Below are 15,127 nucleotides of genomic sequence, written 5' to 3' on the forward strand. Positions count from 1 at the left end.
ACAGTGAAGGTGGCCTTGAACTTTACTCCTTGGTGTGCAAACTTCATGCAGTAGGTGCAAAATACTCTTCTTCTTCTTCTTTTTGCATGGAGGTGCAAAATACTCGGGTACAATCATTTGAACCCTTCCCGTTTGGCGTGTTTCGATCATACGTCTGTATCTTGCAATTTTGGTATCTTGGATCTCATGAGCGCTCTAGGAAACGGACGACAAAACTCAGTTGGGAAAAATTCGCTTAGGGGTAAATGTGGCAATGATGTCAAAAAATGAGGGTGTAAATTGGGAATTTCCTCAAAAAAGGCAATTCCTGTCAATTTGGTGAATTTTGGGTGTCAAAAGAATTGAAATTAACCCTAACTCTTGCGCTTTTATATTCATGCGTTTTAGGAATCATGTGAATCACCCCTTTGTCTACCTCTTTTGTGCAACTACTTGAAAGAAAGTTGTGATGTGCCTCTTCTCCCACACTCACACACCATCTTCCCTTCCCTCGCGTCTTTTTTTATAAGCTCCCCTGCCTTCCATACGTCTCTGCCATCCGGCCCCGTCCACTCCACCAAACCACCGGATCACCCGAGCCCATGGCCGGCCCCTCACCGTCGCCGTCCGCCAGCAGCCGCCGCCTGTCGGAGCTCCTGGAGGAGGAGCAAGAGCCGTTCTCCCTTCACCTCTACCTCCTCGAGAAGGGCTGCTCCCCCACCACCCTGGACGCGGCCGGAGGCTGCGGCGTTGCCTCCTTACCTTGCTGGCCGAGGAGCAGAGGCACCTCCCCGGCGCCGAGGCGGGTGACGGCCAGCAAGAGAACGCCCGCCACCGCCAGCGGCCTCCTCTCCAAGTTCCTCCGCGGCTCGGCGGCGCCTGCGTCCACGAAAAGAAAGAAGAGGCTGCGGTCGGCCGCCATTGGCCCGTGCTCCGTCGAAGGCGAGAAGACGGCGAGCAAAAGAAAGAACGCCGTCGAGGCACACGGGGATGAAGCAGAGGACGACGTGGGAGGAAGCTACGACGACGACGACTCGTCGAAGCAGCTGAGCCCCGTGTCCGTCTTGGAGCGCCCGCCATTCGAGAAGCCACCGCGGGCGTACGCCGAGAGTAAGCAAGCACGCAGCCCCCATATCTCTTCCTCCGCGCCATTGGTCGTCGATCATGGACTAAGCTCACGCAGCGATAGTTGCGACCATTGCAGAAGCCATCGTCGTCTTGAGGGAGCTCCTGGACGCGGCACGCAAGCCCGCATTGCTCCAGCGGAAAGTTGCCACAGAAAGCAGCAAGGCCGGCGATGTCCTCATGGAGACTTCAACAACGACGGCGACGACGATGGCGCACCCCGCACCGGCGCCCACGAGGACCGACCGTGCTGCCAGCGCTGCTGCACATTTGGAGGAGATGTTTGAGGCCAGGGGGCACGACCTCGTACCGTTGGACATGCCCGGCGAGAGAGGGGATGCCCGGCTGGGGCGGTGGGACGTCGGCGCCGAGCTAGCGGTTGCGGTGCTGGAAGAGCTGACGGAGGAGGTGGTGGCGGAGCTGATGGGGATGGTCCACCATGATGATGCCAATGCCATCGACGTGAAGTAGTGTTGGTTGCTACCGAACTGCTGATGTTGTGGATATATTTGTCCTTGCATTTGCATGGGTTGATGCTGGTCTTCTGATTATGATGTTTAAGATTAGTACCCCCTCTAGTGTCAAAAAACGTCTTACATTATGAGACGGAGGGAGTACTTGCTAATATTGTTGTAAATAAAGATTTTCTAACCGGTTTTCAAGAGAGTTAACTCTATATGATTGAATGAAAAAAATAAGATATTGCTAATTTTTTGAAGATCACCATATGTTGACGCAGAAAACATCATACAATCATTAATTACAATTTTTTGTCACATATAGGATTGAACATTCATGACAAGTTCAGACACCACAGGTGTATTTACCTCTTTAGCAATCTCATGGGACACTCTATTGCCAACGAGTTTCACCTTTTGCAATGGTACATTGGGGAATAAGGCGGCTCAAGACCCCCAAGTCTCTCTCTTCAAACCGACAAAAGTTGACCTGTCTAGGAAAAAACGGTCAGTCTCGATGATGATTGTCTTGTGCATGGCAATGACGGCATAAGGACTCGCTAAAGAGGTCTAAAGCACCGTTTCCTTGACACTTGAGCAAATGGGGTGGAATTCCCACGAAGATAACAAAACTTCTCCCTGGTGATCTCTAGCCACCGCACTAGTGCTTGCAAAATCTTCTTCCATCACGTAGCTAGCATCCACATTGATCTTGATGATTGCATCGTGTGCCACCACCCAACCTACACGAGGTAAATCAGACGGAGGGGTACCAACATAGTGGACAACACTTCTACCTTCATCGGTTCCGGAGAGACCAGGTCCTCCTAGCCTCCTAGGAGCTCTATAGTGAATGGCATCACAAATTGTCCAAAAATGAAGGATGCTCGTAACTAGCGAATGTTCGCCGGGGAGGGTGGCATTTGCGAACATTTTATGCGGCATTTTTAGTTGTGCGGAGATGACAACTTCTTCAGAGCGGCATATGACAGTTTCTTCACACAAGGCATTTTTTGTTTTAAAATTGCCGTCATCTTTCCTCACAAATAAAACTGTCATCAAATGTTGTTTGCTTGTCACCCCTCTCCCAGCGAACGTCAGCTGGGTAGCATCATCATAAATTAATACTAGCAGAAGCCGCAATTGAAGCGTTGCCGTCACCAAAATTCCCGTTACCACAATACCACCCCAAAAAAAGTACTCCCTCCGTTCCTAAATATTTGTCTTTCTAGAGATTTCAACAAGTGACTACATACGAAACAAAATGAGCGAATCTACACTCTAAAATATGTCTACATACATTCATATGTTGTGTCCATTTGAAATGCCTAGAAAGACAAGTATTTTGGAACGGAGGGAGTACTTGATATGCATTGTTTTCTTGAACACAATCTCAGATTATTTGAGGCCCGGTCTCTTTCAACTTGGATCGATCACTAGCGCGCAACGTGCATGGCAGCCGCCAACTTGCGGTGTACGGCCGTGAGCACACGCTCCAACCTTTGGCTTAAAGGAAGCCACATACGGAGACACTGCTCTGCTCCACGAGAAGTCGCGCACGGGGTGTACGACGAGCTGGGCGCACCCGAGTAGCACTGCTCACCCGTTAATGCCCGGCCGCGATGTACCAACAGCAAGCAAGGAAACCAGACCAAACCCCTCCGTGCCATGCCGTTCCGTCGTCCTGTCTTCGACCAGTGAAGCGTCCTCTGTCGCTCGCTCTCCGCGATCAGGCCGGCCGGCCGTCGAGAGGGATGCCGGAGCTGCCTAACTAGCTCCGGTACGTGGCTTAGACCATTAGATGTTTCGTTAGATCATTGGACGTGCTCCCTTCCGCGCCACTTTGATCATTGGACGTGTTTCCCTTTCGCACCGCTTTGATGCTTTCCATCTCTTTCATGTGCCCGTTGATGGAAGGCTCCCATCATCAAACAATAATCCCCTGCCCCTTCTCACCTCCCTATTCCTCCTTCTCTCATCTCCTAAATCATGTGTTTTCTTCTACGATGCAATCAAACGAACTCAAGCTCTATAAGATTCAGCAAATCACGTGTTTTTCCTGCTACTGCGAATCATAGAGGCCCGAACGTTCTAGTTCTAGATAAAAAAAGCATTGCAAGAGCTCCTGACTGTAGTCAACAATGTCCTTCTATCACAGAATACCAACACACAACTTCACAACACACGACTGGCTTATCTTACATTACATATATATTAGCATAGCATTCCATTCGTCAATCCCCTAAGCATACGATCCTTCTAGTTCCGCTTTCGTACAAGTCTCGCGGAACATAATAAGCGCCACCGTGCAGCACAGCACGTAATGGCTTCATTACAATAGCTGCGTGGAGTTTTAGTTTTAGCTTGGTGGTGCAACACCCAATACATATGCACTAGCCTAGCAGGTCCGAAAGGATCACACGATCTACCGTTAGGGTTATTACTCGGCAGCAGCATCCGCTTCAACTGCCCCGTCTTCTGCCATGAGAGTCCTGTAAACCCTTCTAGAGCATACTGGTCCCAGCCTTCGGCTTTCCTCGCCTACGCGGTCCTCGCACATCAGGTCCTGCAGCAGAAGCTCCTTCTCGCGAACCTGTCGCATGCACAGGTTAGGACTTGAGAGCGCGCAAGGAGAAACACATCAAGCTATTGCAGTAGTTTAGAACGTGGTAAAATGGGCAGCACTCACAGTTTTAGTGGAATCCATATATACTTTCAGAAGGGATCTCATGGTACTGTACTTCTTCCATATCGCGAGGGCAAACCTTGGCTGGACCTTTGGGATGGCTATTAGAGCCTTCATCCTGCCATGGATAATTTATGTGAAAAGTTGGATAGGATTAAGGGAATGCAACTCTGATTTGAAAGCTGGAATTTAAAAATATTGTTCTACGCATGGATGCCTAGTTGGATGCTAAAAATGAATGACTTGACTAGAAACATTATAATATGGAATTATCATCAGCATGGCCAACAGTTTCATCTAAAGAGCAGTTGCGATATTACAATCCTGTTGTTCAGGTTTGGTTAAACAGCATGACCATTTATAAGGCGGTTTCTTTAGTATAACAGTTAGCATGAAAATCAAAATCAAGCCAGTCCAACCAAGAGGCGCAAGACTGGCTTACATGTACGAGTTGAAACCACCCCACCCACATATAGAATTTTGTTGTTGTTGTTTTCATTTCATAGTAATTTTGATGGGGAGAACTAGGCCATAATACTAATAGAGTTTAGAACTCTGGTACCGAGACAGACTAGGCTAGACAGCAGAGAAGGAGACTCGTTGGTGTAGGAACAAGCAACTCTGTTTTACTTGTTACTCTACGACTCTAATGAAAATTCTGCAGAAGGAAAAATAAGGCAACAACCAAACTTAGTGCAGGTGGCCTTGCACAAAAAGAAGAATACTGGAATTGCACAGCTTACGGTATATGCAAGAACAGGAACCATTTCCAGTTTGGTAGAATAATCAGGAGGAGAAAACCAAACGGAGACCTGATTCAGTATATGTTCAACTTACCACGTGTCTTTCTTAGCCAGATCTTTATCAATGAAATTTTTAGGGACCACTGCACCATTAGCATGCACAGATAACCATGACAGTGGTTTCCTGCACAAGTCCACAGGGTAAACATTAATGGAACATGGAGCTGCTTCCAGATTCAGTAAGACAAAATGGGACAAAATACAAAATCATATCACTGAATATGTGCAACATTAATAATGATGGTCATTAAGGACCAAGCTTATCTCAGGTGGCAAATTCGCGTTGAGACCAACAAGCACACCTCCGGTCAAGGCTTTGCCTTCCACGGTGCGCTCATATTCAGTTGGGAAATAACCCCAGTGACACCAAAAATATAAATATCATTGAATAGAACTACATGACAACTATTTCATACCATATTAGGCATTAGGAGGTAGATACAACATAATTATACCTTGGGGTACCACAGCACTGAATACAAACTGGCTGCTACATGAAACATCACTGCCATAATGGAAGAGTAACAGAGGTCCAAGGTAATGTGATTTTTGTCTTTCGGCAGAAAGTTTACAGTATTAGAGCTGTGATTTCAGTGTATATGGGAACCTTGACACATTTTCCCTTGGTTTGGTGAGTGTGAAAGACGACTGCAAGACTAATACAATACCCACTAGAAGAGTAACATGTGAACTGAATTCGATGCGCTGAAGTCAAATCAAGTATGTCCATCTAGCATAATATGCACACCAGCTGTATAAAAAAGGTGCTTATATCTATGTAATTCATACTCCCTCCGTCCAGATATAAAAGGCCACGTTGAAATTAGCCTAACTTTCACTAATAAAATGTAAGTCATACGACATTAAAATATTATATCAATGAATTCGTACTCGAAAGAACAATGATACTCCCTCTGTTCACAGTTATAAGATGTTTTGGACATTAAAAACGTTAGAACATCTTATAACGTTTTTCTGATTCGGATGTACATAGATGCATTTTAGTGTCCTTGTTCACTCATTCAGTTCGTATGTAGTCCATATTCAAATATCCAAAACATCTTATAACTGTGAACGGAGGGGGTATTATTTTTGTAGTACATATAACTCATATCTTATAAGTTGATTACTAAACTCATGGTCAAAATTGAGCTCGGATTTCTCGTGGGGGCTTTTGTTGTCACTGGGGGAGTATTTTTTGCTTCCTATAGCGATGATCATTGATCAATGTTATAGGCTACTGTTCAACTTCAGTCCAAATTCAGTATAATGACTACACAAAGCAATTAGCGTACAGTGGACTAGAACCAGAAAAAAAAAGCACAGGCGACCATTGGTGAAGTAATTCTGATCTAACAAATCTAGCTTACCTGAATCTGCAATTTGCAAGACTAGATGTCAAGCCAACAACATGATCGGCTACTTCAGCTTCATCTGCGCATTGCCTTGAGTGAACTTTAACATGGTGTGTTGCTAATTTGCATAAAACCTGAAAAAACAAATCCATTACACATTCTATAAAAGGATAGTTCAGGAAAATTTTGATAAGGTTGGAAACAGACCTCTTCCACTGGTGGGCGTTTCCAGCTATTAAAATTGGGTGCATTCCTATACTGAGCCCGCTCGCTAACACACGAGAAAAAAGAAAGGACATTTTAGCATACTTCAAATACAAAAGATGAATACATTTCCTATTACTTACAAGTTGTAACATTACAGAAAAAATAAAAATATTATCCAGAACTACCATACAGGTCAGATTTTCTCGCATAATGTTCCAGGCTTGAGTGTGTTTGTGTGTTGGTTCCAGCTTACACAATAAACAGGACATCACAATTAGGGATGTAAACAGTGTGCCATTTAAGCCTGTTTAAGTCCACTTATCGGTCTAACAGTTCAAGAAAGTTTTTTTCCCGGGAAAATGAACTATCGAGCTAACTAAATGGGATGTAACAGCAGTCGGAAACTCTGCACTGGACATTTAGGTGAACAACAACGAAGAGTAGCAAAAAATGGCATGCCAAAGCTATAGATAATGTTGTCGGCTACTTAGCATAGTTTAAAGAACAAAAGGGGCTTCAGAAACAGTGAACATAAGACATAAAGATAAATAGAAAACCGTAGAACAAGGTAATTCAGACTTTGTAGAACCAACCATTTATTTCTGTAGTTCATCAATTTATTAGTGACAAAGCAAACAGTGAATGTTGGATAGCGATCTTGAACAAGGTGAACATGATCCCAGAAGGACCCACTGTTGATAAGATCACAGAATTCCTCAGCTTGAAGCACAAATAGAATATATGGCACTTCTGACACTGAAGCTGGGTCCTGCACACAATAATATCACTTAGGATATATGACAAAGACATGGTGCTGGTTATGCAGAAAGATATGCTTAACTACTCAAGGATATTTTTATGTGGTTCCAGACTAAATGTATGTCACAAAACCTTGGATCTATATCTTTACAGTAACTTTGTGTCATAAAGATACTTTTTCGATTCCTGGAAGCTTAACAGAAATGACACATCAGGAAAGCACTTTAACTTACATCCTACTTCTCCATGGCTTGGAATGTACTCCCTCCGTCCAGGTTTACTACGGCCCCTCTTATTTTGGGCTAAAATTTGACCATAGATTTAACTAATAAAATGTGAACTATATGTCACAGAAATTATACCATTGGAAACCTCTTTAGAATACAAATCAAACAATATGCTCTTTGTATCATATACTTCATATTTTGTTAAAGATTGTCAAAGTGACCCATAATACGAGGGGGCTAATAAACCCGGATTGAGGGAGTATATAGATATTTCCTTTACCCAAAGTAGTTGCTTAATCAATTGTTCCCCTTTATCATCAGTGTTGTTCCAGGAATTCAAGTTGTCTCACATAAAAGATTGTAGTTGAATGCAATCTAGTAAAGGCCCCTTTGGAACAGAAGAATTCGGAGGGAAAATGGAGGATTACAATTTTTTAAAGGCTAGACCAAAAGAGAGGAAGCATTCATCGTAAATATGACAGATATAGTTATGACCAACAAGCACCTGGCCAATTTGAGGAACCTCCATCTTCCACAAAATCGATCCTCTGATTGGATTAACCTGAACTCGATACTTAAGGCCTTTCTCTGCAAACCGTGTTAGAAGACCACCTGTTTGCAAAGGTCCAAATATCTCAGCAATAGAGAAAAATGGAGACAAAATCACGATAATTGAGACTAACTTGATAGTTTCATGCAACTAATTAATTGGCCAGGGTATAAGTATTAAAATACCTCCAACTGAGCCAGTTTCAATGATTGTTGAGTCAATCTCAGCAACAATAGATTTTAAAGCATGTTTTCCTGATTCCCAGTCTTCTTTTTCTTTTGCATACTTCTTCTGCTCTGCCTTTTGAGCTTTAATAGCCTCTTTCATGAGCTTATTTTCCTGCGAAGTAAACAGCACGCTCTTATATTCTGCACTCTCTATCATGCAACACGGTAAACATTGGTTTGTAAAATGCTTAACGAGACAGACCTCCCGCTGTCGTTTCTTTTCTTCAACCATTTTCGCTTTCCCTTCCTTTATTAGTCGCATCCTTTCCTATATAATGAAAGAGAGGTTTATTGCTGAAGTTGCATCTATTGTGAAACTTGAATTGAGAAGTTCGTTTATTGTCAGGCTTTGCTACTCAGCCAGACCTGCTTTGTGTTTCCTTGTTCTGTGTTGTCGTTTCGCTCCTCTTCCTGCATGGGCTCTTCACAGGGTAAAATCAAATTGTCTGATGGCTCTTTGTACCCAAAGTCATCCAGCTCATCATCACTGTCCAAAGATATCGGGGAAGAAGCTCCTGAAAAGGCACAAATTAGAGTTACTGCTCCTGCCTAGGTGAATCCAAGTTATAATGAGTCCAGAACATGCCACCATCTAGTAAATTAATTAATGGGGCGGCATAAGGCGCCTCCATATAAGAAATGGAGAATATAAAATTAAACCGCTCTAAGGCGCAAGAGCTGAAGTTCTTGATATTCGTGTGAATAAAAACTCATCTCTGAAGAAAACTAACACAAACAATATATTAGTTAGGGTTCGATACTACGAACTGACATGTTATCCAAAATATTAGTTGACATGAACTTGAGCGGTAGAGAAGTCACTTGTTCTACACGACCTGAAGGATCAAGATTATACCGTTCTCAATAAATAAAGATTGCATTTTGTTTTGCAGTTCGGAATTTCAAATGTTCTTGGGCTATTTAAGTCAGCAAAGGAATTTGCACCTTCTTGGCCTGTATCTAGAAGAGACGTAAAACAAAAAAACAACTAACAAATCATCTCAAATTGCACAAAACAACACCTATCTTGTCAGTCTTTTCTAAAAAAGACACCCACTTTGCCTCTCATGACACAAAGCTAAATGCCTTGCAGCCTAAGCATGAGCACAACCAATTCCCATCTACTCCCTCCGTTCCAAAATAGATGACTCAACTTTGTACTAACTTTAGTATAAAGTTGAGACATCTATTTTGGAACGGAGGGAGTATCTTCTTGCCCCGTAGCAAATTTCATAGATTAAGCCAGTGTACACACTGCTCACTTCTTGGCAAGATAACCATTGTTCAGCTATCAAGCCTAAAATAAAAGGCAGCTACAAGCCTAGTTCTAGTTAAGAATTTCACCAAAAGAATGTATTTGCAGGGGCAGCAGAAAAGAAACCTCGAAAAGTGGAGGGGCCTGCCACATCCAAGCGCGAGTTGGTGAAGAAACGTGTCTCAGCGTTGGGGCCAACAGATCCGGGGAACGCCGGCCCAGGGATCCCCAAATCAGCAGCGTCAAAGTCGAACGCGCGCGGTAGAACAGGCGTATTAGGAACAGCAGCACCACGGGACTGTGGGGCGAGTGAGCACGGAACGAACGACGGGGGAGTCCCGATTGGGACGCTGGAAGGCCCGGCCGGGCGGGAGGCGGTGAAGCCCGGGGTCTCCAGGACAAGAATGTCGGGGTCGGCAGAGCCGGGGGAAGCCGACCCGGGGATCCCCAGATCAGCGGCATCTTCGAAGTCGATATTGCGCCGGAGAACAGAATCAGGCGTGCGCGGACCATCGCCGCCGGAGCGGGGGCTGAGCGAGCACGGGACGGGCCCCGGGGAGGCCCCGACCCGGCGCACGGGGGTGTAGCCCGGCGTCTCCAGGACAACAATGTCCAGGTCGACAGATCCGGGGGCAGACCGCCCAGGGATCTGCAAAGCAGCGGCGCGGAACGGGCTCGGGAAGAAAGAACCGGGAGCGGCGGCGACGCGGGGGCGGGGGGCGAGCGAGCACGGGACGAACGACGGGGGGGTCCCGGTCCCGGGCGCGGCGGATCCGGGCTCCCGCCGCTTCGGCGGGGGAGGAGGCGTGTCATCGTCGATGCAGATGGGGGACATCGGCAGCCGGCGCTTGGGGAAGGCCGGGGAGGAGGAGGAGGCGTCGAGGAGGCCCCGGGAGGCGCGGGAGCGGGGGGCCGGGGTGGAGGCGGCCGTGTCGTCGTCGTCGTCCTCGAGCTCGACGACGGCGATGCGGGCGGCGGAGACACGCGAGGCCATGGTCGGCGCCAGGGCGCTGTCTCCCAGGGCGTCCTCCGGCGAACTCATTTCGGAGTGGGGAGTGGGGTGGGGAATCGAGGGTTTCCGCCGGAGGCGGGCGAGGGTTTCGGGTTTGGGGTGGGGTTTGCCGCAACGGGAATGCCGCGTCGCCTGAAGGTGTTCCTCATGGGCTGCATTTAGCGCGGCCCGTCAACCGGCACACTTTTTCCTCGTTTTTTAAGGAAAAATTGGGATTTCCGGGTGTGTGTTTCGACTAAAAAAAGAAAAGGGGAAATGGAGTTTCTAATAGGAGTATACCTCCTATAAACCAAAGTTTAATAATAGGAGAAAATGTCCACGTGTAACCAAAAACTATGTTCATATATTTGAAAAACAATTGTGAAATGCTAATAAGATATTCATATATTTACAAAAATGAAACATATTAATGTAATAATATAGTTTTCATGTACAATAGAAGTAATATTCATGCATATGAGGAAGTACATGCATACATTTAACTGTTTATGTACTTTGAAAAAATATTCATATATTTTAAGAAGGAATACAAGGGAAGAAAAATAATTAGAATGAAATGATCAAATGTAAAACTTAAAAAAACAGAAAGGAAAGGAAACATTCATAAATGTATAACAAAAATTGAAAACAAACATAAATGTAAAACGTATTAGGCCAGCGCGCCAAAGAAATGTTTCAAGCGATACTCTCCTATGTTTCATGGGAGGGCATGTGAAGATTTGTTTCCGATTTGATCAAGTATTTTGTTCGTCTGTGTTCATGTGTCTATAGGTTGGATCCTTTCGACCTAAACTTTCAATGATGGTGGTTGTTGTTCTAATGCGCTGGCCTATATGGCCTTAGCACGACGACTTTCTGACTGTCTACTACAACAAGTTTTGCCCGGCTCCAGTGAGGGAGGGCGAGGCGGCGGCGCGCCTTCGGCTCGTTTCAGTGCGTGTAGTCATCGCTAGGTGGTCTATGGATCTAGATATTTTTTTTGTTATTTCTAGTATTTGTTGTACTATCATGATTGATGATATGTAGATTGGAAGTTTTTACCCAAAAAAAAACATAATGGATTTTGGATGCATTGCACAAGATGCTAGTTTGGACATTATAGCCCGTTGTTTTCCTGTGCAGCGCGCACTCACAACACATTGTTTTATGATTCTAAAAAAAAACATTGTTTTATTTTTTGTTTTGATCGTCCACATTCAAATGGTTACGGTATTAATGGGAATTAAAGTCTATAAGTTTTGCCTCTGTCTGCTTTTAACCTTTATATGATGGATACTTTTTATAGAGACATTGTGTTTTGACACAAATTGACTAGTCAGCCCTTCGCTTCCCAGGTGGTGGGAACTTAAACATTTCATCGAGTGAGGTCGTTTGTAGGTCATTGTGAGTTTAAAAATCTTCTCGCAAAAAAGGGTTTAAAATCAGGTTTCTTGGCCATGGCATGCTCACTGTTGGCCTTGGATTCTCGGGAAGATACAATAAATTAAGATTAAGTGGTCACCCGCAAAAAAAATTAAGATTAAGTGGTAGGAATCAATGAACTGGATTACTTTCTTTATAAATATATAGGTCTGGCACTTTCGAATTCGAATAAAACATCAACAATCGGAACTATCTCCCAGGACAACGAGGGACCACCATGCAAAACAACAAAAGTATTCCCAACTCCTCAGGTTTCATCTTGTGGTACCTCAGAATTCTTGAAACTATGAATTTCTTGTATATAAATCATATCGTAAGCTAGAACTTGCAAATCGACATCCATCTAAAAACGTGGTTGCATATTGTCATATTACATTGTGCATAGGTCAGGGATGCATCGAAGCCTTCCAAATCCAAATGTCACAACTCTTTCAATAATATTTCAAAAAGATAAAAGGATTTACAAAAATAAGAGCAAATATATACTCCTAAAGAAAAATAAAAGAAAAGAGAAAATGTATTGTCACTTTTGTCCCTTCCCTTCTTCTCTTGAGCAAAAGGAGGCTCAACATAAATTTCATTTAAGGAATCACAATCATTTTACAAGACCATCACATACACATTCCTTGCATCAAAATAAATTGGCATTCTTCCTAGAGAGCACCAAAACATAAGCAGATGGAAACCGGATCCTCTGACTTGGAGGAGGCAAGTCAGTCTACAATTCACTCTCTGTATAAAATGAGGAAGGCAAATCAGAGGAACATGAATCGATATAGATTAATTATTCTTTATAGATCACTGTAGATAAATATGCTTACAAATCATCATATTAGGACGCGGGCTATGAAAATCAAGCCAACGGAAGTCAGGGCATCCCTAACTTCCCTCCCAAAGTTAGAGGATCTGAGTCCATGCTGATGTTAGGGGAACGAGGCAATGGCTAAGGATGCATTTGGTATACTGCATGGATTTTGAGCCCTTTGCATCTATGGCCTGACTCAGAGAGGCTGAATGAAAACAGGCAAAAAACAATATTCTGCACATAGTTTGTTTGCATACGTCCCTTCCGGTCTAGTTGAGCAGAAACACACACAATGGTGTTTGGTTGTAAGTTTGTTCTAGTAGATGTAAAGTTTTGTTTGGTTACATGCAAGACTTGTGATCTTAGAGTGGTGGGGTTACCAGCACACAAACATGCACAACATAGGAAATTAATAACATGCATGGCGTAAACCAGTCTTACTCATATGCAGTTAAATTGACGAACAGTTGCAGGAAAGTCTTAAACTAAACATCCAGCGCAAAAGTCTTAAACAGAGGTAACACCCAAACGATACATGGTAAATGCCTCGCAGTGCTCCTTGCACCTGGTCACCATACCAACGTTGTTGTTGTTGAAGACAATCCCTTCAAGGTGTCGGGAGTCACTAACTTAAAGGAGACGGGTACCTGATCTTGATTCGGTGAGCAACGACGAAGGGAAACAAACCCTTAGCAAGGGTGAGCCTATTGTTCATCATCGGGATCGCGCAGCTGGTGTTCATCTTCTACATAAATTCTGGCGGGACATGATACATCTCCAATGTATCTATAAATTTTGATTGTTTCATGTTGTCATATTATCAATCTTGGATGTTTTACATTTATTTTATAGCAACTTTATATCATTTTTTGGGACTAACCTATTGACATAGTGCCCAGTGCCAGGTGCTGTTTTTTGTTTGTTTTTTACTTCGCAGAATATCCATATCAAATAAAGTCCAAATGCAGTGAAATTTTTTGGGGATTTTTTTGGCCTAGAAGACAACTTGGGAGCCAAGGAAGTGCAGGAGGGGAGGCATGTGGGGCCCACAAGGCACCAGGGCGCGCTAGAGGGCCCTGGGGTGCCCTGGTGGGTAGTGGGTCCCACGGGTGCCCTCTCCACCGCCTCTCAGCTCTATAAATACCAAAATATTCCAAAAACCCTAGGGGGAGTTGACGAAACACAATTCCAGCCGCCGCAAGTTCCAGAACCACGAGATCCAATCTAGAGCCATATTCCGGCACCTTGCCGGAGGGGAAAACGAACACAGAGAGGGGTTCATCATCCTCATTGGTGCTCCTCCGATGATGCGTGCGTAGTTTATCACAGACCTACGGGTCCATAGGTAGTAGCTAGATGGCTTCTTCTCTCTCTTTGTAAAAATCTTCAATACAATGTTCTCCTGGATGTTCTTGGAGATCTATTTGATGTAACTTTTTGCGGTGTGTTTGTTGGGATCCGATGAATTGCGAGTTTATGATCAGTTATATCTGTAAATACTATTTGAGTCTTCTTTGATCTCTTATATGCATCTTATTCCACCAATGATGACTCTGCAACCCAAGACTCTGCCGCAAAAGCTTCAAAGCCAGTTCCTCAAGCCACTGCTCCATGAATGATGATAGATCGTGAGCTTATTCTAAGTCTTCATCAGAAGGTCGATCGCAATCAAAAGTGGGTCAATCGTCGGTTTGGTGCAATTCTTCAGAACATGACTGTCACGCAAAACACTGTGAAGAAGAATCACTACTACTTGCATGAAGTCTTCGACCGCTCTTGGGCTATTCTGTCTCACCTATACAGTGAAGAAGATCTCAAGCAGATGGGCTTCCAATAGGACTTTGACTGGTCTCAGCCACCTTCGAAGAAATTTAAGAAAGTCAAAGTTCCTCATCTGGTTACAAGTTCATATTCTTCATCGCGTCAGACGGATGAAGCTGAAGATTTGAACGACACTGCGGCAGGCCATACATCAACGGACGACCCCAACAACATTGGCGCTCTTCCATCGACATCATGATGATTTTCTTCTGGGGCGTTAGTCCTCATTTTTCGTCCCTTTTGGTCATTTGATGAAAAAGGGGGGATTTGAGTTAGTCTTCAAGCAGGTCTTTTATATGGGCATTTTTTCGTTAAGTTATAACTCTTGCTCTTCTTAGGTGTTTGCTCTGATGAGTTGTAAACTTAAGTCCTATGATGCTCTGATACTGTTGTCTGCTTTCTGCATTCTTATTTCCTCAAGTACCTTAATGCACGC

General features: G+C 44.2%; 1 protein-coding gene across 1 annotated transcript; it reads right to left on the minus strand.

Annotated features, from left to right (window-relative positions):
- Positions 1–3,692: 3,692 nt before the first annotated feature.
- LOC119366083 (crossover junction endonuclease EME1-like) lies at positions 3,693–10,759 on the minus strand. The gene is made up of 11 exons (XM_037631747.1): positions 9,758–10,759; positions 8,743–8,891; positions 8,579–8,644; positions 8,335–8,488; positions 8,105–8,211; positions 7,207–7,382; positions 6,614–6,677; positions 6,422–6,540; positions 5,086–5,175; positions 4,252–4,366; positions 3,693–4,155 (listed from the first exon to the last, which is right to left on the minus strand). The coding sequence occupies exons 1-11, from the start codon at positions 10,671–10,673 to the stop codon at positions 4,003–4,005; spliced, it is 2,109 nt and encodes a 702-aa protein (XP_037487644.1). The 5' UTR covers positions 10,674–10,759; the 3' UTR covers positions 3,693–4,002.
- Between the last annotated feature and the right edge of the window lie 4,368 nt (positions 10,760–15,127).

The sequence above is a fragment of the Triticum dicoccoides genome, chromosome 2B (genome assembly GCF_002162155.2).
Source record: "Triticum dicoccoides isolate Atlit2015 ecotype Zavitan chromosome 2B, WEW_v2.0, whole genome shotgun sequence".
Taxonomy (NCBI): Eukaryota; Viridiplantae; Streptophyta; class Magnoliopsida; order Poales; family Poaceae; genus Triticum; species Triticum dicoccoides.

Excerpts from the sequence above, each read along its gene's own strand:
- LOC119366083 (XM_037631747.1), bottom strand. The coding sequence starts at position 10,673 with ATGAGTTCGCCGGAGGACGCCCTGGGAGACAGCGCCCTGGCGCCGACC. Across the intron at positions 8,489-8,578 it reads AAAAGAAACGACAGCGGGAG|GAAAATAAGCTCATGAAAGA; the intron begins GTCTGTCTCGTT and ends TTTACTTCGCAG. Across the intron at positions 8,212-8,334 it reads TGAAACTGGCTCAGTTGGAG|GTGGTCTTCTAACACGGTTT; the intron begins GTATTTTAATAC and ends CTTTGCAAACAG.